This window comes from Ammospiza nelsoni, chromosome 9 (assembly GCF_027579445.1).
Source record: "Ammospiza nelsoni isolate bAmmNel1 chromosome 9, bAmmNel1.pri, whole genome shotgun sequence".
NCBI classification, from domain to species: Eukaryota; Metazoa; Chordata; class Aves; order Passeriformes; family Passerellidae; genus Ammospiza; species Ammospiza nelsoni.
The window spans coordinates 27,523,469-27,551,362 of NC_080641.1; the positions used below are offsets into that span (position 1 = coordinate 27,523,469).

General features: G+C 57.4%; 2 protein-coding genes across 3 annotated transcripts; one reads left to right on the forward strand and one right to left on the reverse strand.

The window, feature by feature from the left end:
* Positions 1-1,635: 1,635 nt before the first annotated feature.
* On the reverse strand, positions 1,636-17,139 carry POMGNT1 (protein O-linked mannose N-acetylglucosaminyltransferase 1 (beta 1,2-)). Of its 2 annotated transcripts, none has more exons than XM_059477948.1 (22): positions 16,995-17,139; positions 15,210-15,401; positions 13,149-13,257; positions 12,664-12,779; positions 12,343-12,408; positions 11,806-11,919; positions 11,023-11,140; positions 10,623-10,721; positions 10,027-10,154; positions 9,387-9,457; positions 9,041-9,116; positions 7,553-7,636; positions 7,382-7,423; positions 7,154-7,212; positions 6,553-6,625; positions 6,117-6,245; positions 5,708-5,833; positions 5,490-5,554; positions 5,094-5,138; positions 4,791-4,926; positions 4,377-4,486; positions 1,636-4,101 (listed from the first exon to the last, which is right to left on the reverse strand). In XM_059477948.1, exons 2-22 carry the CDS (start codon positions 15,318-15,320, stop codon positions 3,999-4,001), a joined length of 1,980 nt encoding a protein of 659 aa, XP_059333931.1. In that variant the 5' UTR covers positions 15,321-15,401; positions 16,995-17,139; the 3' UTR covers positions 1,636-3,998. The 2 variants fall into 2 exon arrangements, with proteins under 2 accessions (XP_059333931.1, XP_059333932.1); XM_059477949.1 differs by lacking the exon at positions 16,995-17,139 and adding an exon at positions 16,165-16,236.
* LURAP1 (leucine rich adaptor protein 1) lies at positions 16,467-22,246 on the forward strand. The gene is made up of 2 exons (XM_059477950.1): positions 16,467-16,667; positions 19,660-22,246. The coding sequence occupies exons 1-2, from the start codon at positions 16,467-16,469 to the stop codon at positions 20,347-20,349; spliced, it is 891 nt and encodes a 296-aa protein (XP_059333933.1). The 3' UTR covers positions 20,350-22,246.
* The last annotated feature ends 5,648 nt before the right edge of the window (positions 22,247-27,894 follow it).

Genomic DNA, 27,894 nt, shown 5'->3' on the forward strand with positions numbered 1-27,894 from the left:
TATGGCTTTTTATGAGGCAGAGGGTGCTGAAAATTTAGGATCAGTTCCCTGGGCTGGGATGCAAGTGGCTGGGCACAGCATCACTGACTCCCTCCCACGGCGGGAAGGAGACGGGGCCAGCACAGAGCATCCTTCTAGTGATGACATCTCTCCATTCAAGGGTACTGGGTGTGTTATCCCAGAGGACTCTGGCTGGAAGGCTCATCCCTCCATCTGAGGGGCACAGAGGAACCCATGTGCCATGGGAAGGATCAGCCTAGACCTTGTCTCCCACATGCCAGCCCGTCATCGAAGCACAGGGACTTCCTACTTCCTCAGATCTCCAACAAAAAACTATGATGCATAAAAATAAACACCACCGGAAACTATGCAAAATTCCCCACCCCCCACAGGCTCTGGAAAGGTCAAGTTTCATGCCAACGCTATTTTGCTTTTGTTTAATTATCAGCCAGCTCCTGGGAGGTGGGGCAGCCCAGACAGGTTCTCCTTTGTAGGGTTGCACAAAGCCAGGGAGGCCGGGCTGGGGGGGCTGCTGGGTGAGAAATGCAGCTCGGGCAGCACGTGCTGCAGCATGGGGCTGAGCTGGGGCAGCCACTGGGTCGGACTTCAGGGCAGGCAGGTGAGGGGAGAGCTGCCCAGCCAGCTCCTGGGACGGCTGGGAATGCTCCAGCACCAGCAGCGTGCACCAGGAAGTGAGAGACCCCCAAATGGGCAGGATGATGAGTGACCCGGCTCATCTAACAAACACCCCGGGGTAAGGAACCCTGGCAACACCAGCACCTGGAGGGCCGAGGCTCTCCATCAGCCTCCACAGGGTCTCCCCTTCAAGGGGTTAACCTGCTGCTGCTGTCATCTCTGTTTCAGGAGGGGAGGCTCCTATAACCGCGGTTTGGAGGGGTCAGAGCTGAGCCCAGGTGCTCTGCAGGGCTCTGCCCCCAGCAGGTGGATCCGCCTCTCGCCCACAGTGCCCTGGCACAGACCCGGTGCCGCAGGGCTTGGCGCGGCAGGCGGCGGATGGGGAGGTGAGAGCCCCTCACCAAGGCCCTGGGACTGAGTAACAAACTGCTGCCAAGGGGTTGCCCTGCCAGAAAGGTCCTGGGGAGGGGCTGTCAGCCCAGCCTGGCTGCAGGGAGCAGGCAGGGGAGCAGGAGGCAGCAGGTCCATGCTGGTGGCTGACACTCTCCCATTACCACTTTATTTCAGTCCCGTGGTCTCTGCCCCAGAAATGGGTGCAGCCCCAGCCCTCCAGGATTCCCTGTCCCATAGGGGCAGACATTTGGAGTGGTCAAGAGTGTGACAAGGCTGTTGTTCTCAGGACACAGCAGCTGGAGGTGCCAGGAGGAACACAGAACGAGTCACCAGGCAGTTCGTCAGAGTTTCCATCAGTTGATGAAGATAAAAGTGATAAAGCTTGAGGAGGAAACAGCTCATAAACCTGTGCCAGCCCTGCTGGCACTGCATGGCACCACACAGGGGACCTCTGCTGGCACAGCCCACAGCCAGGCCTGTGCAGCCCTGGGCAGAGCAAGCCACCAAGGGGACAGGGGTCTGTCCTTTCCAGGCAGGACCCCAGAGCCAGGGACCCCAGCCCTGTACCCTGCACAGGGCCAGCTATGAAACACATGAGGCTCAACAGCTTTGCAATGTTTACTCTTGAAAAAATAATTCCATTCAGAAAGCGTCAAACCCTGGTGATGCCACACACCCAGCCCTGCACTGTGCCACTCCTGAGCCTTGCTGGGGGACAGGGAGGGATGCAGAACAGCACCCCATGGGCATGGCATGGTGTGTGGAGAAGGGGGAGCCTAAAGCCCACCAGCTGAGTCCTGCTGTCACTGAGAGCAGGGAGCCACAGCCCTGTGTGGCAGGGGAGAAGAGGGAACTCATGTTTAGCCATCCCCTATCCCTCGACCACCTTCCCCAGCCCCAAGAGGAGCTGGGAAGAAGCCAAGCCTGAGCCCTACCCAAGAAGGGCAAGAGGATGCATTTAGTTTCCAGGGGAAGAGAAACTGAGCCTTGGGAACAGAGGTGCCAGGGAAGGGCAGTGGAGAGCCATTGGGAAGTTCTGCCAAAGCAGGACATGGGGAGCAAGCTACTTTTCCTCAGAAAGAAGTAAAATCCCTTTTCCATCCTCATAAAAGCCTTGCCCTACCCTGAGGGCCAGCACACGGGCCACCTGCCCACTGGGTGCCAGAGCAGAGTCCCATGGAAGGGCAGCACTGGGGAGAGCAGGGCTGAGCCCCAGACCTGAACTGCAGCCTCAAGGGTGCCACTCTGCACCCTTGCTTCTGTTCCCTCCTGCATCCATCCCATCCCATCCCATCCCATCCCTGCTGCTAGGGCAGGTGTGCAAGGGACTGTGAGGGTCAGAGTCCCTGCAGCCATGCTAGAGCTGTGCTGCATCCACACTGGGATCATCCTGGCCAAGAGGAGTTCCCTGGTTCACAAGTATTCATTCCTATTCTGGGCCAGGGAGAAAAGCAGGGAACAGAGGGTGGAGCCAGGGGGACAAGAGACAAACCTCCCATAACTGCACCTGTGCAGGCCGGGGGCTGCCAGCTCTCCCTGCTGCTTCCTGTGATCCATCCCTTCCCAGGAGCAATAAATAAATAAGTTAGTGTAGTGTAGACCCCAATGCTCAGTTCACAGTGAGAAAATGAAGGGGAAGAGCCCCTGTTATCTCAGGGAAAGGGCTGAGCAGCAACTCCTTCTCCCAAAGGCAAGCCAGAGCACTGCATCCCTGCCCCAGGCCAGGGAAAGGGCAGAGGATGGATCTCCTGCTGCACAGATGAGGAGGAGCTGCACTGAGCAAGGGGACCAGGACTGTCCCCCTGGGGTGCAGGGACATTAGTACCAAATGGCTGGGGATGGGAGAGGGCCCTGGCACCTTCCTAAGGCACGGAAGCCCCTCCCTCTCCCTCTGCACGAGGGTGTACCACAGAGGGAGGGCCAGGCTGCCCATCCCAGACCAGCTCATAGCTTCCCTGCCAGCAACTTACCACAGTAAGGGTGGGAATTCAGGAGAAGAAACTCCCTCTGCCTTCAGCAAAAGCAGGGGGTACCAGGGCAGGGAGGATGGAGAGGCAGGGTACAGTACCACAGGCAAGGACCATGGTGCAGCATCTCCTGCTCCAGATGACTCTGGCCCACCCAGCCCCTGCAGCCAAGGCATGATGCCTGCTGGCTTCTCCCTTCCCACTCTGCAAGGCACTTTCATCCCCTCTCCCAGCACCCAGGGCTGCTCCCCACACAGAAGGTGGGTGAGGACAGTCTGAGCCAGAGCACACAGCCTGGTCCACTCCACCTACAATCACCTCCAGCTTCCAGAACTGACCGCCCTCGTGCTGGGTGTGGGTGTCCCTCTGGGTCTGCAGCAAGTCCAGCTCCTCTCCAGCATTCCCTTTCCTGTGAGCTGGGCCTCACCAGTGCCTGCAGCCCATGCAGCAAAGCCAGTGTGCAGGAAGATGTCCAACCAGCACACAGTCTTCAAGGTGCACCCATCGTGCAGGTAACAGGAGAGATGCTGGAATATCCCCTCTTCAGCACTGTGTTCACCACGGGGCACAAAGCCAGCAGGCAAGAGTTAATAAATAACACCCAGCTGGCAGGCTGCAGCACTCACACCATGCTGCCTTCTCAGGACTTCAGGGCCAAAAGGGAGAGCAGAGGTGTTTTTTGAGGCCTCCTCCAGGCTCCAGTTGAGCATCTCCTTCCTCCAGCCTTGCCCAGCCAGGGGGCAAAAGGAGCAGCGTTAGTAGAGTGTCTGTGTTAAAAAAAAACCAAGTTCCCGGGATTGGGGTGGCATACCTACAGGGAAGGATCCTGTGCAAGGGAAAGGGAGACCACAAGGGGGGCTGGAGGAAGCCCAACATCTGCTTTTGCAGCCCAAAACAGGAGTCTGTATCCAGTCACCAGGCTGTGAGAGCTGCTGCCAGCTGTGTCTCTGCACCGTGGGGGTCTCTGTGCTCCCCGGTCCCCTTTGCTTCCAGCTGCCAGCCTCACGTCTGCTCTGCTGCTGCTGCTGCTGGCACTGCCGCTGCCCCCTCCTCCTTGGCAGGGGGCTCCATGTAGATGGGTGTCACTGACGAGGGCTTCTTGGACCTGCAGGTGAGGGGGCTGGATGGGAGCAGGCACAGCTGATGGGCCCCCTCAGGACCCCAATTTCCAACAGCACTGCCTGGCATCATCTCCTTCCCACTGGGACATCCTCCAACCCTAGGAATGTATCCTATCCCTCCTCCCACCACACTGATTAAGGAGTGAAGGTATCCTCCAAGGATTGGGCTGGGACAGGAGTGCAGGATGGTGTGTGCCAGGCAGGGCACAGTGCCACAAGGATGGGGCATTGCTGAGCCCTTTGTGTCCCTGGTACTCACGAGTAGGGGGAGGCAGGGACCCCCACCACAAGGAAATGGTTCTTCTTGCGGAACAGCCGCCACAGCCCCTTGTGGTTCCCACGGACGTCCAGGTCCCAGATGTGGAGGCACTAGGATGGTGAGGAGGGAGGAAAAGGCATCAGAGCCTGGGGATGGACACCAGGACCAGGTGTCCCCCTGGCATGGGAAGAACCACAACCCCTGCCCTGAGACATAGCTGTACCCCAGACCAGGGTGGCACAGGGCTGCATCCTTCCAGCCACACCCAGAGCTTCAACATCACCCAGGGACAGCAAGAACCCATTTGGTGAGCTGTGTCATTGCCATGGGAAAACCCAAGAACAACAGCCAGGTGTTTCCCAGTGACACAGAGATCAGTGCAGGGCTGAGGACAAGCCATGTCAGGGCCCTCACCTTGGCAAGTTGAGTCCAGGTGGTGAAATCTGCTTCCTGCTCCATCCTGATGAACATGACGTAGACCCTGCCCTCAGTGTCGGGCACGAAGGAGTCCTCACAGGGGTTCTTGCTGTGGTCCAAGACCTCAGCCTCACTGTGGAAATGGAACAAGGAGTGAGAGGGGGCCCCACCTTCTCCCTCTTCCCACTTCAGACATGCAAGATGTGGCTGGGGCCACCAGGGCCACCTCCACCCTTCCTTCTGTTCTGGTTGGTTCACCAGTGTGCCTTGTGGTCTCTCCACCTTCCAGCAGGCACTCACCCCAGGAGCCGATGAATTTCAGTCTCATAGTTATCCTTCCTCAAGCTGTTGAAGGAGGAGAGAACACAGATCAGGGCAGAGTCAGATAGTTTGATCCAAATTTAAGACTGTTCCAGTGTAACACTAAAGGCAGCTGGAACCAATAAATGGAGAGCAGGGACTGCCACACATTCTTGAGATGTGGCAGCAAAACCACAACCCTTGAACATGTCCACCTGAAGCACAGGGTAGCCAAACCCAACCTTGCAAAAACCACTGCCAGAACTCCCCAGCAGAGGCCAGTGTGCTGATGCTGGATGTTATGGCCACTCCAGATGGGAGATGACTCCAGCACAAGGAGACAAGGGTCAGACCAAGCTACTGTTTCATCAAGGTCTCGTTGTGAGCAGCACTTACCTCTCCACATTTTTAAGCTGGACATTTGGAACAGTGTTGAACTTGTGCTTCTTGAAATAGGCTTCCTGGGAGAAAGTGAGAGAGTAGGGAAGGAAAACCAGGTTTGATCACGGTCAGCAACCCCTGGAGATGACCTCAAGCATCCCCAGTATTGGGGAGGTGTCTGAGTCAGAGCTCAGCAGCAGGACAGGGCCTGGGGGCTGTGGGAGGTCACTCACGTGGAAGTAGCCGTTCATGTTGAGCCCCACGATGCCGAAGTGGTAGGAGCGCGAGATGTCCGGGATGATGCACTCCCGGCCCTTGCGCTGCTCGGGCATCCGCATCCACATGTCCCAGTCCCAGAGCTGGGGAGGGAAAACTGCAGCTCACACTCAGCTCTGGGGACATCCAGGGACCTTTCTGGGTGCTCACACCAGGTCCAGGCCCTTTGGCCCCAGTGCTGTGGATGGTTATGTGCCTCCACAAGTCACTGCCCATCCCAAATCCATTCTGCTTGGGCATCCTCCCCAGTATAAGCACAGGGACAGCCCCTCCAGGAGCTGTACACCCAGGGACTGGGTGAAGATCAGGGCCTGATGGTGGGCAGAGATGGGGGTGTAGATGAAAGGGTCATTCCAAGGTACTCACCTTCTCTGGGGTTGGCCACTTTGGCTCCAGCTCATCCTTGTACAAGCTCTTCCGGAGCACCCATCCCAGGCCTGGCATGGTTTCCACACGGTACAGGAGTGATGGGTCCTCAGCTGTGTGCTCATAGCCCTGCAGTGTTATGGGGAGTGTTCAGCACCCTGAATGCACCCATACCCCACCAAAAAAAGGGAGGCATCGTGCTCCATTGAGTTCCTCATTATGTAAAGAGGGGAACAGCCACTGGGAAGCACATGGCAGGGACAGGAGGGTGATTTTCAGGGACACTTCTGAGGAGTCCAGGGCTGGGGAGACAGACCCACTTAGGGTGACAGTGGGGACACACACCCTGCTTTAAAGGTGGAAGCTGGACCCCAGTCTGACACGGAAACAACACAGGGCAGAGGTGGCCCTGCACCACCATCCTTCCCTGACCCACCTGGTCATTCCAAGCAGAGATGCAGTACAGGCTCTCATCCTCCTCCAGCAGGTGTATTGACTGGCTCAGAAAGCTGAGGAAAGAGTTGACCCATGTCAAACACCCTTCTACCATGCAAACCAAGGCAAACCCTCCACAAAGAGATGAGCTACTCCCAACTGCTGGAACTGCTTATCCCAATTTTTGGCCTGAGATAACTGATGCTGGTGGGAGACCAGGGGAGGAGCACCCAAACAAGCTAAGCTGCATCTCACCATGAAAAGACAGCATTTTCTCCTGCCCATCAGTCTCTTCTCCTTAAGAAGGAACAGGAGCCTCATTAGACACTGTCCCTGTCCTCTGACTAGGGGGCAGCTCCAACCATGTGAACAGATCAGTGTCCCCAGAAAGTCAACCAGGAAGTGATCCCCAGCCCTGAAGTCACCCTGCACTGATTGCCAGGACAGTGGCCTCAGACTGTGAAGGCAGAGCTCAGTTATTGCTTTTGCCAGGGGTCTGCTCAGCCTTAGCTAAGAGAGCTACAGCTGGCAGGGGTCTGGCCTCTCCTCAGCATTCAGAGAGCTTCCAGGAAATGATCCCACACAGAAACCCCCAACTTTACCTGAAGAAGTCAACAGAAATGTCAAGATCTTCCTCCAGAACCACAGCAAATTTAGCATCCTGTAGGGCAAGGAGAACATCAGAAGGATGGAGATGAACAGGACAGAGCAGAGACACAAGCAGTGTGCTGTGTCTGTGAGGTTCCTTGCCCTGGAGGACTGATCCCAGCTGCTGTGGGGCAGGGATCACAAACACCAGGGGAAGGCTGTGCTGCAGCAGCCTCACTCACCGGGAACAGGTTGAAGGTTGCAGTCAGACTGGCTTTGTAGTGCTACAAGAGAAGATAATCATTGTCTGTGTTAGCATCAACCTGGCACAGATCTGGGGCTAAGCCTGCCTCCCTCAAATGCTATTCCAGGTCCCTGGAAATAACTGTCCCAGGATTTGAAAGCTCTCTCACCTGGGAAACTCTGGCGTTTTTAATGCTGATGGGAGTGTGCTGTATTCCTGAGAGGCCAAACAGCTCCACGACATCCATTGGCTCCTGCAATGGAAAAGTGCAAAGCTCATCAAATGTGTGGGTCATTCTCCCCTCCCCTGCCAGTGTTACCTCCCCAGGAGAACAGGAGCATCCCCTGCATGTGGCTGTCTTCTTGGAGATTAGTGAGGCTCAATACAGACCCTGCAGCACAGAACTTGCCAAACCCTCGTGGCCCTCCAGTATCACCATGACTTTGTTAGCACTTTTTGCAGACACAAAGTTGTATCCAAGAATATTTGGGAGGTCCCAATTCCAGCCTCCCACAGACAGTGCAGAAAGCAAACAGGTATAGCCAGGACCTCCTAACAGCTGCTTAATGGCAAGACCACAATCAACCCAACTTTCTCTCACAGTTGCCAAGAAAAAGACCTTTCTGACCAAGGATAGGGGTCAGAAGTAATCCAAATTTGGGCTGAGGTATCCCTGCCCCAAGAAGGAGCCACCAAGGCCTTCTCCATCCCCTTACTGTGGATTCCACCTCCTGGCCACAAAAGAGAGAAGGAGCTCCCATTGTACCAACCCTTCCCCAGGTATCCACCATGGCAGCTCGAGCATCCAGGCTGCCCCCTCGTAGCTAAGGGATGCTGCTCCAGTTGCCATGGCAATGGATGCTGCTATCTTTAACTGCTCTCATGTGGTGCAGCAAGAGCCTGCACAAACAAGCCAGCTCCCCCAGCCCCACAATGTGGCAGTGGTGGGAGAGACCTGCAAGGGAACAACTGTCTCAATCCCAAGGCAACCAGGCAGGACCTCACTGGATGCTGCAGAGATGAGGCCTAGCAAGCTCCTGAGATCTACTAAGATCCCACATGCCTGCCTCAGAGTACATTCCACTGCCAGACAGATATGGCTTTGAGTGGGACTCTCCAGGGCTATACAGGGTTGAATGCAAGGAAGGCCTTTGCCTATAAAGGGCAGTTCTCCTCCACCTGGCCCCAGCCTTCATGAACCTCAAGCTTTGAGCCTTGGGAAAACACTGTTTTGTGTCTCTTCATCTCTTGTGTCTCTTCACTGAGAATGGTGTTGGATTGGTTTGTTCCTCTCCATGTGAAGCAGCTGGACAGGTGATGTTACACCCAGAGCCTGCTCAAGGGGCTGGCAATGCTCATCAAGTGAGAAAAGGGAATGGGGAGAGCCAGCATGACCATCATGTGCCATTCCTGCACACCAACCCCCTCCTGACATGGGGATATCAGTCCTGGGCTTTGGGAAAGGCCAAGGCAGCTTTACCCACACCATGGCTTGGCCAACTTTGGCTGGCTTTGTGTAGGAGCAGGTGAGGAGCAGTGTGACACACAGCAGGAGGAAGGTGACAAAGCTCTCAACTTGCCACCCTCCAAGGACTGGGCCAGCACTGGGCTGGGGGAGCAGGGATCTGGCCACAGGGATCTCTGGCAATGCTCTCACCTCATAGTAGCCATCAATGAAGACTGTGATCATCTGTGGATTGACGCCCTGAGCTGACAGCAAGGAACGCAGCATCCTGCGGAGAGACAGAGAGGCCTGAGCACAGCACAGCCCCAGGGGGCACAGGCCCCTCAGCACAGGGTGTGGATCCCTTGGGATGGGCAAAGTGTGCACCATCAGGGAACAGGACCACCTATGCCTTCCCTTCCCCTCCCCCAGGATCTGCCCTTGGTGCTCACACGCCCCAGGAGGAGGCTGGATGCTGCCAGAGGAGAGAGGGAAGGGCCAGGGCCATGCCTGGTCTTGTGCAGGGAGCAGAGGAGCTGTGCCCTCTGGGAGTGCTTACCTGTACAGGTAGTTGGGGCGGTTCCCTGCAATCACAGCTACTGGCACATCAAAGACTTTATTGTCTTTGAGCTGGAAGAGAACAATGTGTGTGAGTGGGGGTGGGAGAGGCCATGCAAACTAAAATGATTCTGTGCCTCTGAGAGCAGGATCCACGGGGTAGGGACCCACTGTTAAGACAGCAGAGCTGCACAGTCCTTCCTCTTGGCTCAGGGCCACACCAACCAACCAGGATACCCTCAGCACAACCAAAAACCCTACCAGCTTCCCTTCTTCACCTCACCTCTGACCCAGCTCCAAAATCCCAGTTTGCATTCACTCAGAGACCTGTGTCTGAACCCTTCAGCCCCATGGACAGCCCAAAAGGCAGAACAGCTGCTCTGTGTGTAGATATTCAGGCTCTGCTGCCTACACTGATATCCCTAGAATAGGGTAACTATTCCTGGCAACTCAGAGCAAAGGAATTTCCCTGCCCCAGCATGACCTGGCCCCAGGTATTCACCCCACCTTTGCTGGGGCTAAGGGCTTGCCCAGGGGCAGTTTGCATCACTCAGCTAGTGCTTAAGGCCAGGGCTCTGCATCAGCTGCAAAACACACCTGGCCCAGCCCAGCCCTCCCTCCTGGAGCCCTCCTGCACTCACAGGGTCAGGGTTGAACTCGATGGGTGTGGGGTCCTTGCAGCTGCAGACGCTGCCATACCCTTCCACTTTGCTGCAGAACCGCTTGCGGCGCCGGTTCAGCTCTGTGTCGGGCCAGTGGCACTCAGCATCTGGGGGCACCAAGGAGGACAGACAGACTTGTCACCCTCACACACTCACCCTGGCTGCTCCAGGCTGGGAAACAACACACATGGCTCTCCCTGGGCTCAGCCAGCAAGCCAGTCCCTGGCAGTGAGCAAGCAACGCTTTGGATGCCAGACACAGCCCCAGGAGCCATTCAGAGCCCAACCTCATCTCTGGCCTCTCTGAGCAGCAGCAGGTTGCTCAAAGCCAACAGTCAGAAAACTGACCAGAGCAGGTCTGGTTTGGAGAGGTGACAACTAGCCATGCTCCCTCTTCTCCATCCTCACCTTTCTCAGCAACCATGCCTGGAATTGCCGTGGAAGTAGGAAGAAAGGGAGCCAAGCCCATTTTAAAAGTTACCATCATCACCTCAAAAGGCCTCAAACAGCTTTGACAAAACCAGGCAGCAGGGAGACGTCTCCCAGAGACACCACAGAGCAGAGTGCACTTCTTACCTTCCACAGATGTCAAGTGAACTTCTGTCTTCAGCAGAACAGGGTCACCCCACGTTGAGAGGGCAGGTGACTTGGCATGCTTCTCCCCATACACTTCTCCTGGAGCAGGAATATAGCATCAGAATTGCCTGGAAGGGCCAGGCCCCACTCTGTCTTGGCATGACAAGGGGCTGTCGGCCTGGGGGACAGCTTGGCACCTTTTCCCATTGGCCTCTGGCAAACTGCTGAAGGAACACACTCTGCCTCCATACCCCCAGGTGTACCATGCTCACCCCCACGAATGGAGCTGCCACTCTCTGGGACTTGTTCCCTGCTCATAGAGCCCATTGGGGATGGGATGAGTTTCTCTTCACCTGGCTTCTCCCAAAAAAAGGAGCCACAAAGCCTGTGCAAGACTCACCCCCCTTCTTGCCCACAAATGTCCACATGTCTCTCCAGCTCAGGAAAGGTGCAACTTGGCTCCCCAGACTTTTCAGGACATTCTTGGCTGTCTCCTTGAGGTGAAAGGAGCCTTCATCCTGGAACAAAACACAACCCTGCAGCTGAGGTCTTGCTCCTGACAGGGAAGTCTCCCATCAATACCAAAGGTGTACAGGGCCCACTCCTACCCTTGAAGCAGTTGAGCCAGAAACCTTCAGGGTTTCTGTGCCACTAAAGCTGTCAGTGGCTTCATAATGGCCCACAGGCAGGTCAGAGGAATCATGGATGCCTGTTTCCTTGAGACCAAATTGTTCTCAAGCAGGGCCATGTGTTAAGCAACATTTCACAGAGTTAAACACAAAAACCTTGAAGCAGCACAGTGTTAACTTGCACAGTAGCCCAGACCTAGCACAGTCCACAGGGCCCCTGTAAAGCCTGGAGCTGGGAGCCAGAAGGATCCCACCACACCCTTATATTTCCCCACATCCATTCTCCACCTAACTCCTTGCCTATTGCTGTGGGCTCTGACTCTGCTTTTTGCTCTCCTGCTTTGCTGGGCACAGCAGTACCTGCAGCCAGAAGGGAGAGCAAGAGGACAAGGGAGGTGATCCAGACAGGGAGTCACAACTCCATGGGGATGTGACATTTAGTCCTGGGAATGCTTGATGACATTTAGGAAGTTACTGCCCAGATGAGCTTCAGGACATCCTGACTCAAGATGACTTTTTTTTTTTTTTTTTTTTAATATTAGGGTCACACCTACCTTAATGGTGAAGATTAGGATCCGGCCCCGGGCAACCATGTTGAGGAAAAGTACCATTGCTTCATCCTCATGGGGGGAATAGGTGTCAAAGACCCTCTTGGCCATCACATGTCCCTGTTGGTATTCATACATCAGATGGAGCTTAAACACTACATGGTATGGGCACACAGAATTATGGAGATCTGCCTGGAAGCCTGAGCAACACAGGGAGTGGCTTTTCCGGTATGCCAGGGAGTCAGCCCCAGAGTTGTCCCCAGGCAAGCTCAGCCCTCAGGCCTTCCTGCACGGAGGTCCATGGGCAGCATCACCCAGCCCCACAACTCCTGCCCTGCCCGCTCCCCAAGGACAGCAGGAAGCACGCAGGGACCCTCTAGATGACCATGCCATGCTCTGCAAGCTGCACACAAAAAGCATTCAGGGCCTTCCCTCCCTCCTGGCTGCCCCTGGCCTCAGGCAGCCAACAGTTCAAGAGCAAGAACAAACAGTTCAAGAGCAAGGACAAACTGCCCAGTTTAGAAAGACACAGGGAAATTTTACCGTGGCCTGATTTAAGACAATGACATGGATCCCTCTTCCCTGCTCCCGAGCCTCATCTTCCAGGACCTGCAAGTGGATAAATTATGAGAATCATATGCCAAGACCTCTGCTTATTCCCTGTGCACTCTGTGCAGCAGAGCCTCCAGACAAGAGGCAAATCTCTTTGGCTTTGCTGATGGCAGTGATGGGTGCCAGAGCAGAAGTCCTGGAAGCAAAACTTCTTGCCAGTCCCTGAAGTGCTCTCACCACTGCTGTTTGTGAATTTATCCATTCAGCTCTGCCCACTCTCTGCCCACAGGACAGCCAGCACCTGCCACTCACCGTTGTCCCATCCACAGCCACATAGACCTTCGACCTGCTGGAGTACACCTCGACATCCAGGACCTTCTTGTTGTTGACAGGGTGCCTGGGGACTTCCACATTCAGCATCTCATCGTCTACAGCAGAGAAATTCCCAGTTTCAGCCAGTCAAGGCACCTCCAGCTCATCCCTGCTCATCCCTGCTAACCCATCCAGAAGGGTGTGCCCAGCAGGCACCCCAGCCGAGGAGTCATGGGTGGGAATTTACACAGATGGTAGGTAAGGGGAAATACCAAATGACAACAGCTCTGACCTCACAGAGATCTCTGGAACCAAACGTGCCTTTAGTAGACAGACCAAGAAGGGAGCAGCATTTTCCATTAATTTTTGTTAAACCCACATGTACAGACTTGTTTTTCATGATGTAGCTGGTCACAAGCTAGCCCTGACTTAAAGAAACCCTTGGTTTCCTTGCTTTCAAAGCACAGCAGGATGCTGCCCCTCACCATAGTCCTGTGCAGACTCCTCTTCCTCCTCATAAGCAGCTCTCCTGGTGTCCAAGATCAGCTTGATGTTCACAATTACGGTCACAAGCAGGAAGAGGACAGCACCTGTCTGCAATGCAGAATGTTAGAAATGTTAGAAATTTGTAAGTAACAACCCCAAAACCAGCCTGCCTTGGCATGGGCTGCAGGGCATCCCAAGGAGATCCTGCATAGGATCACAAGCATTTCACACTTCCCCTGATTTTTTCTGAGAAAGAAATACAGGTGACTGAGTTTCATGATGAAATGCATTCATCACCTGGAGAGCACTGACTCCTTGATATGTGAGAATTAACCCACTTCCAACATATCCCTGCTTCCAGATCTGTGAGCAGATTCCTGCTAAATTATTGCATCAAGCTTGAGGGTCCCTGCAGGCAAAGAGTTTGGTAATTCAGAGTTGCAGCTCCCAGGGTAACCTTAACTTCTGCCTCTGCTGCAGCATCACTATTCTCATCCATCCCTCTGGAAACACAGGAGGCACTCAGGGTGTTCAGAGGGAGAAGAAATGCTGTGCAGCTGAATCAAACAAAGGGAAGAAGCTGAGGTCTGATTTCAGGAAACTGCACGGTACCACAGGCTGCAGAAAGCATCCTGCAGCCTTGCTGTCTGCAGCAAACTTCAACTGCAACCCTTGTGGATGCTGACACAGAGGGCTTGGGAAGGTCCAGGGGCTGTGGAACAGACCCTTGATTCTCTGAGGTCATTAATGGGGCTGGGATCCCACACTGGCCTGCCCTTGGTGAGAGGCACTAAAAGGATTTCTGCCCTGTTTGTCCAGCCGCTGCCTCAGAGCTCTGTGCTGCTGCTATCCCTGCCAAGCAGGTCCAAGGAGTAACTGAGGAAAATGGAAAACCAGCAATAAGACAACACAATGGCATAAATGTCACTATGGCATTTTGGCTTGTTAATTTGCTGTTGACTCAGGACTATGAGCACAGATCTGTGCACAGAAAGCTTTTAATTAACACGAACAGAGCTGTGGGCTCATGGAGAGGCAGCAAGGCCACCTCACCAACCTGCCCAGACCTTCTGCCTGGTGAACAGAGAGAATAAGGCAACAAGGAATAACAATTAAGCAAGACCAGCAGCCAGGTCTAGCAGAGCTGGCTTGGTCAAAGCTAACTAATGAATTCTTGGCTGCTGTAGACCTGGCTATTCCATACCTGCAGCTCTGGCCTAGCTATTTTAAGCCAAATGTTCATCTCTGTTTTAAGCAGTGCCACAAAGTACAGAGATGTGTGCAGGCTGTAGCCCATTGCCCCAGCATGGTGAGCAATGCCTGCCTGAATGACCAGACCCATTCCCAAGCCTTCAACACCTTATCAGACACAGAACTGAACAGACTTCTTGCCCAGGTAGCCCTCACGACCCTTTGTCCTCCCAGACAAATGCAAAATCCTCCCCTGCTCCCTCCCACAGCAACCAACTGCCAGATCTCATGAGCTCCTCTCAGGAAAGGCCTCTTTTCAGTGCTTTGCTGCCATGGGGCCAAACCTTCCTGTCCTTACAGCCCCAGACTCCCCCCAGGACGCCGTCTCCACCAAGGATTAGCTGTTTTACAGCACAAGCAACCAAGCCTGAAGCTTTCCCAGACACCAGCTGCCTCTGAGGCATGAGATCCTATTACGAAGCCCTATTTTCTCTGTCCACCTGTTGTGCCTTATACCAGGCTTGGTTTGCAAATCAAACAGCTAAAGGCTGAGCCCTGTAGCAATCAGCATGAATCCAGAGCCAGGTTTCTAGCTGAAAGCTTCCCTAGGCCACCTGGATAATTGTATCTCCTCCCACAGCCAGGCCTCAACAGGTCTGCTGGCTGCTGCAAGGAGCTGCTACACATGGCAGACCCTTCCACACACAGGCACTTGGGGGCAGCTTCGTGGGGAACAAGTTATGTTTCCTCAGCATGTCAGGTCACCCAGACTGCCAACAGACGCACTTCCACCCATGCAGCTGCTCCATAAACTTGTAAATCCTGTAGATTATCCCTCCTAATCTGCTGCAGGGCCGCGGGTGACTCACCTGGCACAGCTTCCGCAGCGCACGCTGGTTCATCAGCTTGTACTTCCAGGCGAGGTACCAGCTCCGCTTCTTGTGGGGCTTCACGGGCGGGTTGGGCTTCCACTCCTCCATAGTCCCGGGGCTGCAGGGGGCAGCCGTGTGGGGCGGGGGTCAGGATGTGCGCTGCTCTCCTCTCATGTCCATCGGGGCTCCCTGCTCGGGGGAGAGAGCTGCCCTCAAACCCTCTCCCCAGCAAAGACAGAGCCTGGCACAGGCAGTGGCCGTGGAGTGCACTGATGTGCCATGAGCAAAAGCGCTTTGGAGCAGAGCTCCTGCTGGGAGTAGTGCAGGAGGCCAGGCTTTGCTGTAGGGTGAGGGGAAGCCCCTGAACTCATCGGCCAGGGGCTGCCTCTGCTCCAGGCCGAACCCTCAGCGAGGCTGCTGCAGTGCCATGGGCCCTCTCCCACGCTCTGGAGAAGAAAAGCAGCCCAAAGTCACAAGCAGACAACAGATCCATCAGTTGTTATGGAATGGGCCTCGCCGGCCGTATGTGCCAGGGGTCCCTGGTGGAGAGACACCCTGCCCACCAACAGCCCCATGCCCGCTATTGGGGCGCAGCCAGCCGGACACGGGGCGCAGCACGGGCCCAGCGTCCTGCCGGAGCTTCCAGCACCCCGGGCACAGGAGCGGTGCCAGCGGGAGGCCTGCGGGGAGCAAACGCTGGGCCTGGGCGGGCTGTGGAGCACCGGCAGGGCCGGGGACCCGTCTGGAGCACAGCGCGCCCCAGCCAGGCCAGGCAGGGCGGGGAGAGGAGCGCTCAGGGGCCCAGAGGCACTCGGGGGGCGGAGGTGGCGAAGGGCCGGGCGGGAGAGCCGGGTGTGTGAGGGCGGCAATGAGCGGCGGCGGGGAGAGGGGGACCCAGGCGCTTGGGGACCGCGGGGAGGGCCGGGAGGCGTGTGCGGGCCGCGCTACTCACGGGGAGGCTGAGGCGGGGCCGGGCTGGGGCGGGCAGGGCAGGGCCGGTCCCGGCTCGGCGGTGCCGCCGCCGCCGCCCCGAGCTCCCTCCGCGCCGCTTCCGGCGCCGCAGCGACACCGCGGGGGCGTGGCCGGCGCTGGCCCCGCCCCCCCGGCCCCGCCCCGCGCCGCTCCGCGCGCCCCGGCGGCTCTCGCTGGTGCGCGGGCAGGTGGCGGTGAGGGCGGGGCCGGGGGCGGGGCAGCGGCGGGGGCGGGGCCGGGCGCGGGCGGCGGTGACAGCGCGGCCGCCGCTGCCCCACCCGCATGGAGGGCGGCGGGGAGGCGCTGCCCGCCGACCTGCGGGACCTGGCGGGCAAGGTGGGCCGGCGCCCGCCCGCCGTGCTGCTGCGGGGGCTAAGGGCCGACACCGCCCCCGCGCCGCCCGCGCCGCCCGCGACACCCGCACCGGCCCGCGGTGCCCACCCGCCGCTCGCCGAACGCCTGCGGACGCTCCGCCTCGAGCTGGTGAGTGCCGCGGTACCGGGAGCGCTGCCGGTGACTGACCGGCCCGACCCGTCGTCACCGCAGCCGCCTCGGGCAGCCGCTTGCCTCCCCGGTGACAGTCCCCGACAGTGCCCGCGCTCTGCCTGCATTCCGGGGAACCCCCCGGCTCCTCCGTGTCCGCGATAACAGCCCCCAGCTCACAGCCCCTTCCCCGGCCGCTCTCTGCCCCCGGCCCACGCAGATCCACCCCCGGGGTGTCCCTCGGCCACCTCCGTGCTGCCCCCTCGCAGCCCCAGCGCCGGCTCCGTCGGGATCGCGGTGTCCGGGATCAGAATTTAGGGCAGGGACCTTCGCCAAGGGCATGGTGGTGGATGTCGCGTCCCCCGGGTGTAACCCCCAGGGTGACAAGGCACAGGCATCGCTGGGAGCTCTCCCGGGGTTCGGGGCTCTCGGGTGGCTCTAAAGGGCCGTGCTGCGGTGGCAGCCCTCCCCGGGGACCGGGGCAGTGCCGGTGGCGGCGTTCTCGCCTCCCTCTTTCGTGGAGGGAGCAAAGACCGGCGATGCCTGCGCCTCCGGGAAACGTGGCGAGGTTGGGCAATGGGTTCAAGTGCAGCTGGGGGAAGGGACTCTCCCACGCACCAACATGCCGAGCGGGTGGGAATGAGCATTGTTTCCATAGGGAAACAGGCTAAATACGCCCGCATCCCTGCGTGCCCCCGGGGGAGCGGAGCACCACCCAGCCCGAGCCCTCCGTTCTGGCTGATTCAATATTCCCATCGGTGCGGGAGCTTTCATCCTCCCTCTGCTTTCATCCTCCCTTGGCAGGAGGCTGCACCCTGGCCGGAGGAGAAAGGTCTCTGGGGCAGTGCGGTGTTCGCCCTGCCCAGGTGCGAGCAGCCTCAGCCTATGGCCATCAGGGCCTGCCTTGGGCCGGGCTTTATTCACCTTGGCTCAGAAAGGCATTTCCTTGCCCTGCCCTGGCTCTCCTTGCTGGCCAGTGAGGGGCTGGGGACACCTCACACCCAGATCAGCAGCTTGGGATCCGAACCCAGGTGCTAAAACCCAGCACAGGGCTCTTCTCATCGCCCCATCCCCATGAACAGGGACCAGAATTCCACCCCAGAACTCCACCCCCCACCCCGAGCAGCAGGAAACCAGCAAACCCTCAATGCTCTGAGGATAAGCTGGCCTGGGAGTGGGCGGTGGGCGGAGAATTTAGCAAATTCCCACTCTCGCCTCCTGATCTGAGGAGGAAGATTTATCCCTAGGGCTAGGTATCTTGAAAGGAGAAGGCGCCTGAGGTTTCCTGCGTGCTGGGGAGGGGAGCAGGGCTGTGTCTGCCCATGGAGACCATGAGGAGGAGTGTGAGAGTCCCCTGCACAGCCCGTCCTTGCTGCGAGGTCGTGCAGTGAACTTGAGTGCATCTGGAGGAGTACAGACAGCAGCCTGTGCTGGGTCTCCTCCCACGGTAAGCAGGCCTTGCTGGAGAGGGGCGTTCTTGGAGTGCACAGGGGAGGTCAGGCTGGTGAGAACTAGCAGCAAATCGATGGCTAACTCCTTCCAGCAAGCAGTGTGGAAAGCAGGGAGTGTTATCCCACCCTCTGCTTTTGGGTTGGCTCCCCGGGCATCTCTGACAGCTGCAGTTCTGCACGAGGCAGAGAAAAATGGGGAACCCCCCACCAGGGGTTTCCAGCTCTCCTCCTCCTCCTCCCTCGTCTCCCTGCCAAGGCCAGATGCTTTAGCAGTGCGTGCAGAAAAGTCCATTGTAGGCAGTTTTTGAAATAACTTGCCTAGAAAGGAAATTTCTGTACTTGGAAGCTGGCTCCTGCCCCAATCCGGGCACATCCCTGCTATTTTTTATTTAAATCCAGCTTGAGGAGCACGAGGGGGTTGGTGGGAGGGCTGGTGCTGGGTCTTTACAAATCTTTGACCCTTTTTTTTTTTTTCTGTCGGCTGGAGTGAGAGGTGTCACGTGCTGAGATCCTGGCTGGAGTTTTCCCAGGCTCCTTCCTCGGATGCTTGTGTGGCTGCTGTGGCTGTGGGACCGGAGGCAGGGGTCTCAGGAGGCTGTGGGGTCACCCGTGGGAGAGCAAGTGACTCCCAGGGTACAGGATGCTGAAAAATGATCCCTGGGGAGCACGTGGATTTCTGTCCCAGCTTGCTGATGCTGGGCACAGGGTGTGTTTGTGAAGGAGTCCATGGGCATCTGCAGCCTGCAGGCTGCCTGTATGTGCCCTGCAGTGGGTTTTCTCCCTTTCCCCCCATCGTGGCCTTATTTCCATTCCTGGCAAAATATTTGTGTCCTGTGCAGGGGAAATCCAGTGGCTTTTGGCAGCCAGTATCATACAGACAGGAATGTCTTGGCACACGGGGCTTTCCATTAGGAAAACAGATGTTTCTGCAGCAGCTGAGGTCTGCAAAGAGCTTCCCCAGGCTCGAGGGGCAGGAGGAGTCGGTGAGGCGAGTGGTGTGATCAGCAATGCCTGTCCTCCTTGTCCTCCCATTTTGGGAGTGATTTGGGTCTCCAGATCCTGCCGTGTGACATTGTCACCAGGCTCAGTTCAGACCCTGGAAGGTGAGAAGTAAAGCCATGAAGGGACCAGCCTGGGGAAGTGCTGGTGGTCCAGCCAGACACTTGCACTGAGCAGTGGCTGATCCTCTTGCCCTGCCAGCAGCCTCCCAGGTCTTGGAGGATGCTCTGGGATCAGACCTGCATCCAATACCTCCAGTTCCTTGCTTACTCCTTGTTCCCATAGAAGATATCAACACAAGTGCCCTGGATTTATTTCCCTGGGGGGGTTGGTGGCTGGTGGGAGCCATAAGTTGTTGGTCACCGATGGCCGTGTCCCCAGGTCTTGGACAGGGACGGTTCCCTGCGCGAGATGTTCTCCCACACCATGCTTTTTATCAAACCGCTTAGCACACTGTGGCCACCACAGTGACACCTCAGCTGGGCTGGGACACAAGGCCCCTGGGTGACCTCAACCCCCCTGTGCTGTGTGTCTCTCCCCAGGCTTACCTGCGAGCGGTGGACGTGAAGATCCTGCAGCAGCTGGTGGTGGTGAACGAGGGCATCGAGGCGGTCAAGTGGCTGCTGGAGGAGCGGAGCACGCTGACCAGCCGCTGCAGCAGCCTGGCCAGCAGCCAGTACAGCCTGGTGGAGAGCCAGGAGGCCTCCCGGCGGGGCAGCTGGGACAGCCTGCAGGACCCCAACGACAGGCTGGACAGCATCTCCGTGGGCAGCTACCTGGACACGCTGGCCGATGACATGGACGAGTACTCGCACAACGCCGCCGAAACCGCCGCTGCGTCCACGGCAGGCAGAGCCCTGGCCAGGGCAGAGCAGGATTGGGTCAGGATCGACCTCGAGAGGGGTCCTGCAAAGCAGGAGAAGGACGCAGAGGAGCACGAGTGGCCCCACGTGGACCTCTCCCCGCCTGGGCTGCCCCAGGATCAGTGGCTGGCCAAGGAGCCCCAGGTGGCCAATGGGTGTTTGGGCCAGCAGTCCCCCTCTCTGGAGGCAGACAGAGACACCAAGTCACCACCAGGGGCCAGGGAGAGGCTGGGGAAGGGAAATCCAGATGGGAAGGCTTGGAAAGCTGAGGCTGACCTTGAGAACTGCAAACTCAACAGCAAACTGCACCTGGAGTACGATGCCCACTGGCGCTGGCTCCAGTCACAGGATGATGTGACATTCTTATAGCCCCTGGCTTTGCCTTCCCAGTCCAGCTCTCCCAGCTGCCCACTCTGCTTCACTTGTCTGTGCTTGGGAGAGTTGGGGTGGCTGGAAAGGGGGGCCAGGCTGGCTTGGTGGGTTGCACTGTTCCTCTGGTGGCCCAAACAGCATTTGGTGATGCAGCCATAGGGGACTGGGTGCCTGCCCTGCAGCACATTTCTGGGAGAGAAGGGGTGAAGTGGGTCCTGGTAGATTTAATCCTTTGCTCTAGGGTGTTGCTTGCAGGTGGCTGGACACCCCTCTGTTGTCCTTGGTGGTGGTGGTGGGGAAATCTGGGACAGTGGTGTTCCTGGGATCTCTTTCTCTAATCCTCAGCTTCATGTGTGCAAAACTGGGGACCCTTCCCCCAAAATGACTACCCTGAGAGGACAGGAGGCACTGCCACTGCCACAGCTTGGTGGCACCAGCATGCTCAGTGTGGGGCAGGACCATCAGCAGGGCATCCCTGTTGGATCTGCTCGTTTCCATCGTTGTCCTCAAGGCCAGTGTCCATCCAGGGAGGGCAGACCTGGGGTTTGGCCACAGCATGTGGTGGATGCAAAACCACCCTTCCCTGCAGGTGCAGCCCTGCCTGGTTTAGATGCCTCTGTGAAGCTGGGCTGAGGTGGGGCTGGGGAGCCTCTGTCCATGCTCTGCAGAAGAAGGATGATGGTGCAGGCTTCCCAATGTGATCACATGAGAACAACAGAGCACTGGGTGGGAAATGGAAATCCAGTTCTCCAGTCTGTTCCTGGACTGTCTCCCACTTGGGAGCAGTCCTGCAGGATCCCTGGATGTGGCAGCACATGGGCAGAGCCTGCAGGGCTCAGGCTCAGGGGGGCTCCTGCTCTCCTCTGACACGGTGGGGAAGGCTGGGTTTCTCCATCTGTGGGATTAATGATGCCAGGTCTCTGCCTTCTGCCAGCAACCAGAAACACGAGGCTGCTCTGCTGGGGTGGATTTCAGCGACTCTGCCCTGGAGACATCTCTGTCTTTGTAGCCTTGGCTTCTGCCTGTGCCTTTTGCTGTCCCCAGCACGCCCCTCGCTGGCTTGTAGAGCATGGCTTGCAGCTGGAGCTGTGTGAGAGCTTGGGCAGGACCTTCTGCCTTCAGCAGGTGATGCAGGAAAGGACTTGAGCATCCTGATCCAAGGAGCCAAGCTCTTCCACATTTGTGGATAAGCCTGGAGTGTCCTGACTTCAGAACCCTTGGGTACATCTGTCCCCAGCCCAGTGCTGTGATGGCTTTGCTCTCACCCTCGTGCTGTTGTTCCCTTGCCTGTGTGGGTCACAGCTTGGATCTGTCCGTGCTGGGATGGCAGGAGTGAGGACATGGTCTCGGGATGTCAGTGGGAAGCTGAGAGAGAGGGAGGTGACTGGCTGTGATTTCCACAGAGAGATGTGAGCTGGCTGTGCTTAGGAAAGTGGTTGTGCGCATGGCAGGTTCAGCTTGGTGTCTCTGAAGCAGCACCTTCAGTGGAAATTTACCCTCTGTTCTGAGAGCCCCAAGCACCCTCCCTTCCCCTGCAGATCCTCAGAACCCCCCTGGATGGATGTGGAGAGCAGGACAACATCCAAAATTCTCAGAGATGGTACCTGCTGAGGACTTGGGTGGATCCCAGCAAACTGGGAGTGGGTTCCCTTTGGCCTCCATCTGCCTGCCCTGGAGCAGCTGTGCTTGCCTTGCCATTGCCTGTGGCTCGCTGCTGACACTGAGCCACCGTGTCCCCAAGGCTGGCTGTCCCCTGCTTTGCTGCTAACCCTGCATGCAGTGAATCAGCTGAGGGTCCCTGGGGGAGACAGGGTAAGTCCTCTGGCACTGTTAAAATAATTCTCAAAAAAAAAAAACCCATAGCTGGCTTAATAAATGTTTGTGTTTCTCCCAGGCACGCTGTCGGTGCTTTGCTGAGCTCACCGGTGTTTCCAGGGAAAGGCTGTGGGGTGGAATGCCCTGGAGCCTCTGGCAGCCCTGCAGGAGGGCAGGTTTAGCCCCAGCCCTGAAACAGGCACAGTCCAAGTGTCTGGGCATCTGTCCCTTCTCACATCAGTGCTAAAAGTCACTTTTCCTGAAGCAGCTGGGTACCAGGGCACATCTGCTGGGAGCAAGGGTGACTGTATTGATCTCGGCTGGACTATGTGTCAAACAGCACCTTCACCCTTCCTGGCCCGTATTTCCAAGGAAGATCATTTTAGGTGTTTGCCAGCCCTGTTAGCTGTGCTGGAGTCTTTGCTTCCTGTGTTCTGCAGTGGCAGCTTTGGCTCCCATGGCTTCCTCCACCCAGCGTGGATCTGGGTGTAGAGCAGCGACTTTCCCAACCCAGCTGGACTGGGAGCAGCACAGCTCTGATATCAGCTGGTGGGATTTGCTCCTGGGTGGATCCCTTTAGAACCACTGGAGCCAGTGCTCATACAAACATCAGCTTTTCCAAAGCAAATGCAATCAGCTTACCCAGCCCTGCCATCCCAGCCTCAGCATCCCTTCCAGCTCACGGCCTCGACACTGTGAGCGTTTGCAAGGGGGGAACTGGATGCTGGAGCCAGCAGGACTCAGCAGGATTTCCCCAGTTTCTGCTGGGCTGAGGTAAAAAATAGAATAATGAAGAATACCTTAGACATAAAATGCCCAGTCTACTCCTCCTACAAACCTAGACCCCAGCAGTTGAATGACCCTGTATTGCTGCAGAACTTCTGCTGGGGCTTCCCTGGTCATGGACTCCTCAGCCTGGCTTACATCAACCCAAGGTGCCCATTGTCCCAAAATCTGTGTATCCCTCAAATCCCAGCCCTTGGAGCTGGAGGGGTAGATGGGACTTTGTTGTTGTCTCCCTGCTCTGTCTCTGGGCTGCCTGGATGAGAGATCCCAGGCATGTGCAGAGCCAGCTTCCCAAACTTCCCTTGGGGAAACACCTGGGGACCTGCATCTGGCTGAAAGGTGGGTGCAGCAACGGGGTGCAGAGCACGTGTGGGTAGGAAACAGCCCACAGCACGGATCCACAGCCTTCTTCCTGGCCTGCCTGGCCCTGACCCTGCTGCTGCTGCCCTTGAGCTGCTCTTGGGCTGTTCACTGCTGGTATCAGGTAAGAAAACAAGCAGATAAAGCAGGCGGGATCCCAGCCGTGCCAGAATACACCCACCTCTGTTACAATAAAAACACCAGCCAGCCAATTTTTTTTTCCAGATATACACAGAGATTAGAGTGCCTTAAAGAGGCAGTAAAACACTTCAATAGCTCTCCTTGCTTGTTATTAAAATGTCCCCTGGGCTTTCCCTTGCCTGCGTGCAGCTCAGCTCCGAAAGGGCCTGTCCCCAGAGCCATGCAGCCATTTAAGCAATTTCTGTGAGTTCCTGTGGGGAGGAAGCATGAAAATATCCTTTTCTCAGAGGAAAAGGTTCCCATGGTCGGAAGGGAGGTGGCTGAACTCTGTGTCCTTTGCTCTGGTGGCCCCACACCACCCCATGGGCTCTGTGGCACGGGGAGCATCACTGTGGGGTGACCCTGGGAGTGGGTGCAGGGGGTGTGTGGGTGCCAGCACAGCCTGTGGGGCTGGATCACAGTGTCCCCACCCTCCTCTTCCTCGGAGATTGACCTGGTTATCTGTAACCCTTCCTGAGGAGCAGCGCTGTGAGCAGAGCTCTGGTTTTGTGCTGCCTGACCGACTGCAGACAGTGTGGGGCAGGAGAGGCCAATAAATGGGACAGGAAAGGCTGAGTGTAGCCCCCAACCCCTGCTTTTGGCAGTGGGGATGTTCTGATGGTCTCCTGGGCACGGCTGAAGTGTTGGTGCTGGTCCCAGCACAGTGGTGATCCCCAGATCCCCAGGAAGAGCTCCATGATCCCAAAGCTGCCTCCAGTTCAGGACAATTGAGTTCAGTCCACTCCTTTGGGGCATGGTACCCAGGCTGGCCCCATCAGCCAGCTCTCCTCCAGGCAGCACCCCACAGTGCCCAGGGGACACTGGAACCTACACCAGGAACCCCCAGTCCTGGGTTAAATCAGCAGGATTTAAGAAGAATCCACAAGAACCACAAGAATCCAGTGGAGGATTCTTGTGTCCTGAGCTTCCAGCTGGCTTCCAGCTTTTCCTTCCCACTGCCCCGGCTCACAGGTCTCCAAAGAACCTCCTACAGGTTTTGTGCAAAGAGGAGAATGAGAGACATCTCCCTCCCTGTGCCTGTCTTGTGCTGAACCTCTACAAACCCTGGAGAAGCCACACTGCAGAGGGGATGCTCTGCCCAGGGAGGCTCAGACACCAGGTGGGGTCTCCTGGGAACCTCCTGCCTCCTTCCCACCTTTGGGAACCTCTCCTGATGTTCCTGGTGTCTGCACTGAGTGAGTGTGAGGCTGCTGAACGGGGTGCAAAGTCAGAGTGTGACCCAGGAAGCAGCTGAGCCTTTGGGAAATGCCTCCCCAGGCTGTTTGCTCCCTGCCAGGGGCTGGCAGCAGGCCAGGCCTTTGCTTTGGAGAATAATCCGCTGGCTTTAGAGCTCCCAGCACTCCTGGGGAGTGAAAAACAAGTGTGACTGCTCTGGGCCTGCTCAGTGGGTGTGTGGTGGCGCGGGTGGGTGACAAGGGCAGGCTCAGGGCTTCATTCCCTGCCTGTCCCAGCCCAGCTGGGGGCACAGCTGTCCCCTTCCTCCTCTTTGGGTGCTGGGCACCCCCCTGGCCCTCACCATCCCTAGTATTCCACCTTCTTCCCACTTCCATCACCCATTGCTGGGTGAGAATCCCCCTACACCTCCCACGCAGGACATGGATCTGGGGACGTCCTGCTCAGTGCCACCCCAGGGGTGACAACCAAAACACGTGTGTGCCCAGGAGATCAGTGTGCTCCTGGCACCAGCCTCAGTCCCCAGCAGGGAGCAGCAGAAAAATCTGAATTGCTCTGCTGAGAAATTAATCTTCTTTCCCTGTCTTAGCTCAGCCTGACCTAGAAGAACCACCCCCCCTGCCCTGGGTTGATTTTTTTTTTCCCTCTGTGGGATGTTTAAAGGGAAAATTACAGCAAATGTGTTGCAAAGAAGCTGTGGGAGACAGGGGCCAGACCTCCAGCAGGACAAAGTGGTTTCAGACAGGATTTGCCAGGCTGCCCTCTGCTGAGACCCTCTGAGCTGGGGTGGGTGGGCAGAGAAAATGTCATCTGCCCAAGCATGGGCAGCAGAACAGAAACAGTGAAAAGTCAAGAGCTGTGCTGGATTCCTCCTGGCAGGGTGCAGAGTCAGGGGGACTTTTGGCTGGAGAGAAGTAAAAGCAGAGCTGCTGGAGAGAGCAGTGGCAATGGGAACCAAGCAGCTGCAGTGCCCGTGCCCTCCCGTGGTGGCTGTGGTCCCGGGGTGGGGACAGGGACTGGGGCTGGCTGCAAGGACAGCACTGACCACAGGACAGCCACAGGAGGTAAAATGTGCCTCTCCTGCCCCACACCAAACCTGCCACTGCCCCACTTCACATCCCTTTTCCTCAGTCCCTTCATGCCCAGGGATGATGGCTCAAATGCCATCTGTGGCACAGGCTGGGTGAGGGAAACCAGGCAGCCCAACGCCAAAATGATCCTGGCAAAGTGCTGAAGCTCACAGCCTGGGGTTTACATCCAAAGAAAGGCTTCATCTACCTTGAAAGCTCATCAGCTGCCTACCCTCATCAGGGTTAGGGTTAACCCTGCTCCCTCCCTGCCTCAGCTTCCCTTTTGTAAAGTTGGGGAGATAGAAAGGAAAGAACACCCAGTCTCCTCTTGTGCCTGAGGGCTTTCTTGTGGCTGTGCTGTGGGGTTGGTTCCTGTTCCACAAGTCCTGGAGGAGAGCAGGGAGGCCAGGCAGTTGTTCTGGTGCTCATCCGCGTGTCTCTGTATGTGTGTCTGTCTGTCCCTCCGTGTCAGAGTGCAGCACCTGTTGCTGTCCCACCCCTCCTGAAAGGGGGTCTTGAGTCCAGACCCACCCCCAGCTGGGGTCTGTGCACTGGGAGAGGGGCAGTGCTGGGAGCCAAAGGGTTTTGAGGCAGTTTTTGGGCAGCAGCCCCATTTGGAGGCTCAGCCCTGTGTCTCGGGGCAGGATGTGCAGGCAGTATGAGCAGCAGGGATTATGGCTGCTATAAAAAGCAGCAGCATCTCTCCTCTCTGCTCCCTAAGGCGCTTAGGGGAGGATGGAGGGAATTAAAGAGCAACCTCCTGCACTAAAGAGGTACAGTCAGAATAGCCTGGCACACTCATGAGACCCCCTCCTCCTCAGCATCCCCAGAAATCCTCCCCTGGGCAAAGCAGCCCCTCCATGCTCTTCCTGGGTCCCTGCTGTTGGATCACCAGAAACTTGTCCCCTGCTCAGAGGGCAAGGAGAGGGCTGGGGAGGACAGCTGAGCCTGCAGAGGGGGTCCTGGTGGGCGAGAGGAGCACACAAGGGTGCTGTACCATTAGCACACCCCAAACAAAAACGTGGAGGACACTCCTCACTCATCTGCCTGGTCCTGTCCTGCCACCCTGCTTCAAAGGTCCTCTGAGGGTACTGGTGATGCCTTCCAAAATGCAGCCAGCTGCATGGGTGCATGGCTGGACAGAGAGACACTGAGATCTTGGAGGGACGGGGTTGTGGCAGCCCAAAGCCATGCAAAAGGCAAAAAGGCTCCGTGGTGTTGGGACTCTGACAGGCTCACTATCAGCCTCAGAGCTCAGCACTGGTGTGGGCTCTGGTGACATCTTTGGGGACAAAGCAGGGGGAAGATGATGGCAGGGATGCAGGGAAGGGGGATGTGAAAGGAGGTGGTGTGGGGAACAGCTGCCCTCTGTGGTGTTCCCCCATTCCTGGCAGATTCCAGTGGGGTCAGCTCCAAAAGCAGCCCCGGGGTCCCGCAGAGCTCTGGTGCCAGCCCTGGCTGTGGCATTGCCCAGGTTGGTGTTTCCCCTCGCTGTGGGCACTGCAGCAGCATCACCCAGTGCTTGGTCATTCCTGGAGATGGGCACAGCCGCAGGACCCCCCTGGCAGCCCTGCAAATGGGGAATTCAGAGAGGCTGAGCGGAGGGAGGGCTCGGGGCGCTCCCTGCCAGCCCTGCCCGGCTCCGGCGGCCACAGGAGGGAGCTGGGCTCCTTCCTTCGGCTCCTGCTCCGAGGGAGCTGGGCTCCTTCCTTCGCCTGGGCTCCTTCCTTCGCCTGGGCTCCTTCCTTCGGCTCCGGCTCCGAGGGAGCTGGGCTCCTTCCCTCGCCTGGGCTCCTTCCTTCTCCTGGGCTCCTTCCCTCGGCTCCTGCTCCGGGGCAGCCTCCCCAGCCCAGCGTGCGAGCCGCTGCTCGGTGCGGGAGCATCTCCTGGGCTCAACCCGCGTCCTGTGGAACCCCGAAGGTCTCCGGAAGGGAGCCAGAGCCCGGCTGGAGTGCAGGGGGCTGCCTCCATGCCCAGGGAAGCCTCCACCTCATTCCCAGCCGCTGATGGGTGATGGGGCTGCGGTGCAGCCGTGGGGGGATCGGCTGTGCCCAGGAGTGGCGTGTCCCCATGGTGAGCAGTGCCACTGTGACACACGGTGTGTCACTGTCCCTCACCTGCGTGACCCCGGTGTCCA

Excerpts from the sequence above, each read along its gene's own strand:
- POMGNT1 (XM_059477948.1), bottom strand. The coding sequence starts at position 15,320 with ATGGAGGAGTGGAAGCCCAACCCGCCCGTGAAGCCCCACAAGAAGCGG. Across the intron at positions 12,780-13,148 it reads GGAGTCTGCACAGGACTATG|ACGATGAGATGCTGAATGTG; the intron begins GTGAGGGGCAGC and ends TCTCTGCTGTAG. Across the intron at positions 5,555-5,707 it reads ACATGAACGGCTACTTCCAC|GAAGCCTATTTCAAGAAGCA; the intron begins GTGAGTGACCTC and ends ACTTTCTCCCAG.
- LURAP1 (XM_059477950.1), top strand. The coding sequence starts at position 16,467 with ATGGAGGGCGGCGGGGAGGCGCTGCCCGCCGACCTGCGGGACCTGGCG. Across the intron at positions 16,668-19,659 it reads GGACGCTCCGCCTCGAGCTG|GCTTACCTGCGAGCGGTGGA; the intron begins GTGAGTGCCGCG and ends GTCTCTCCCCAG.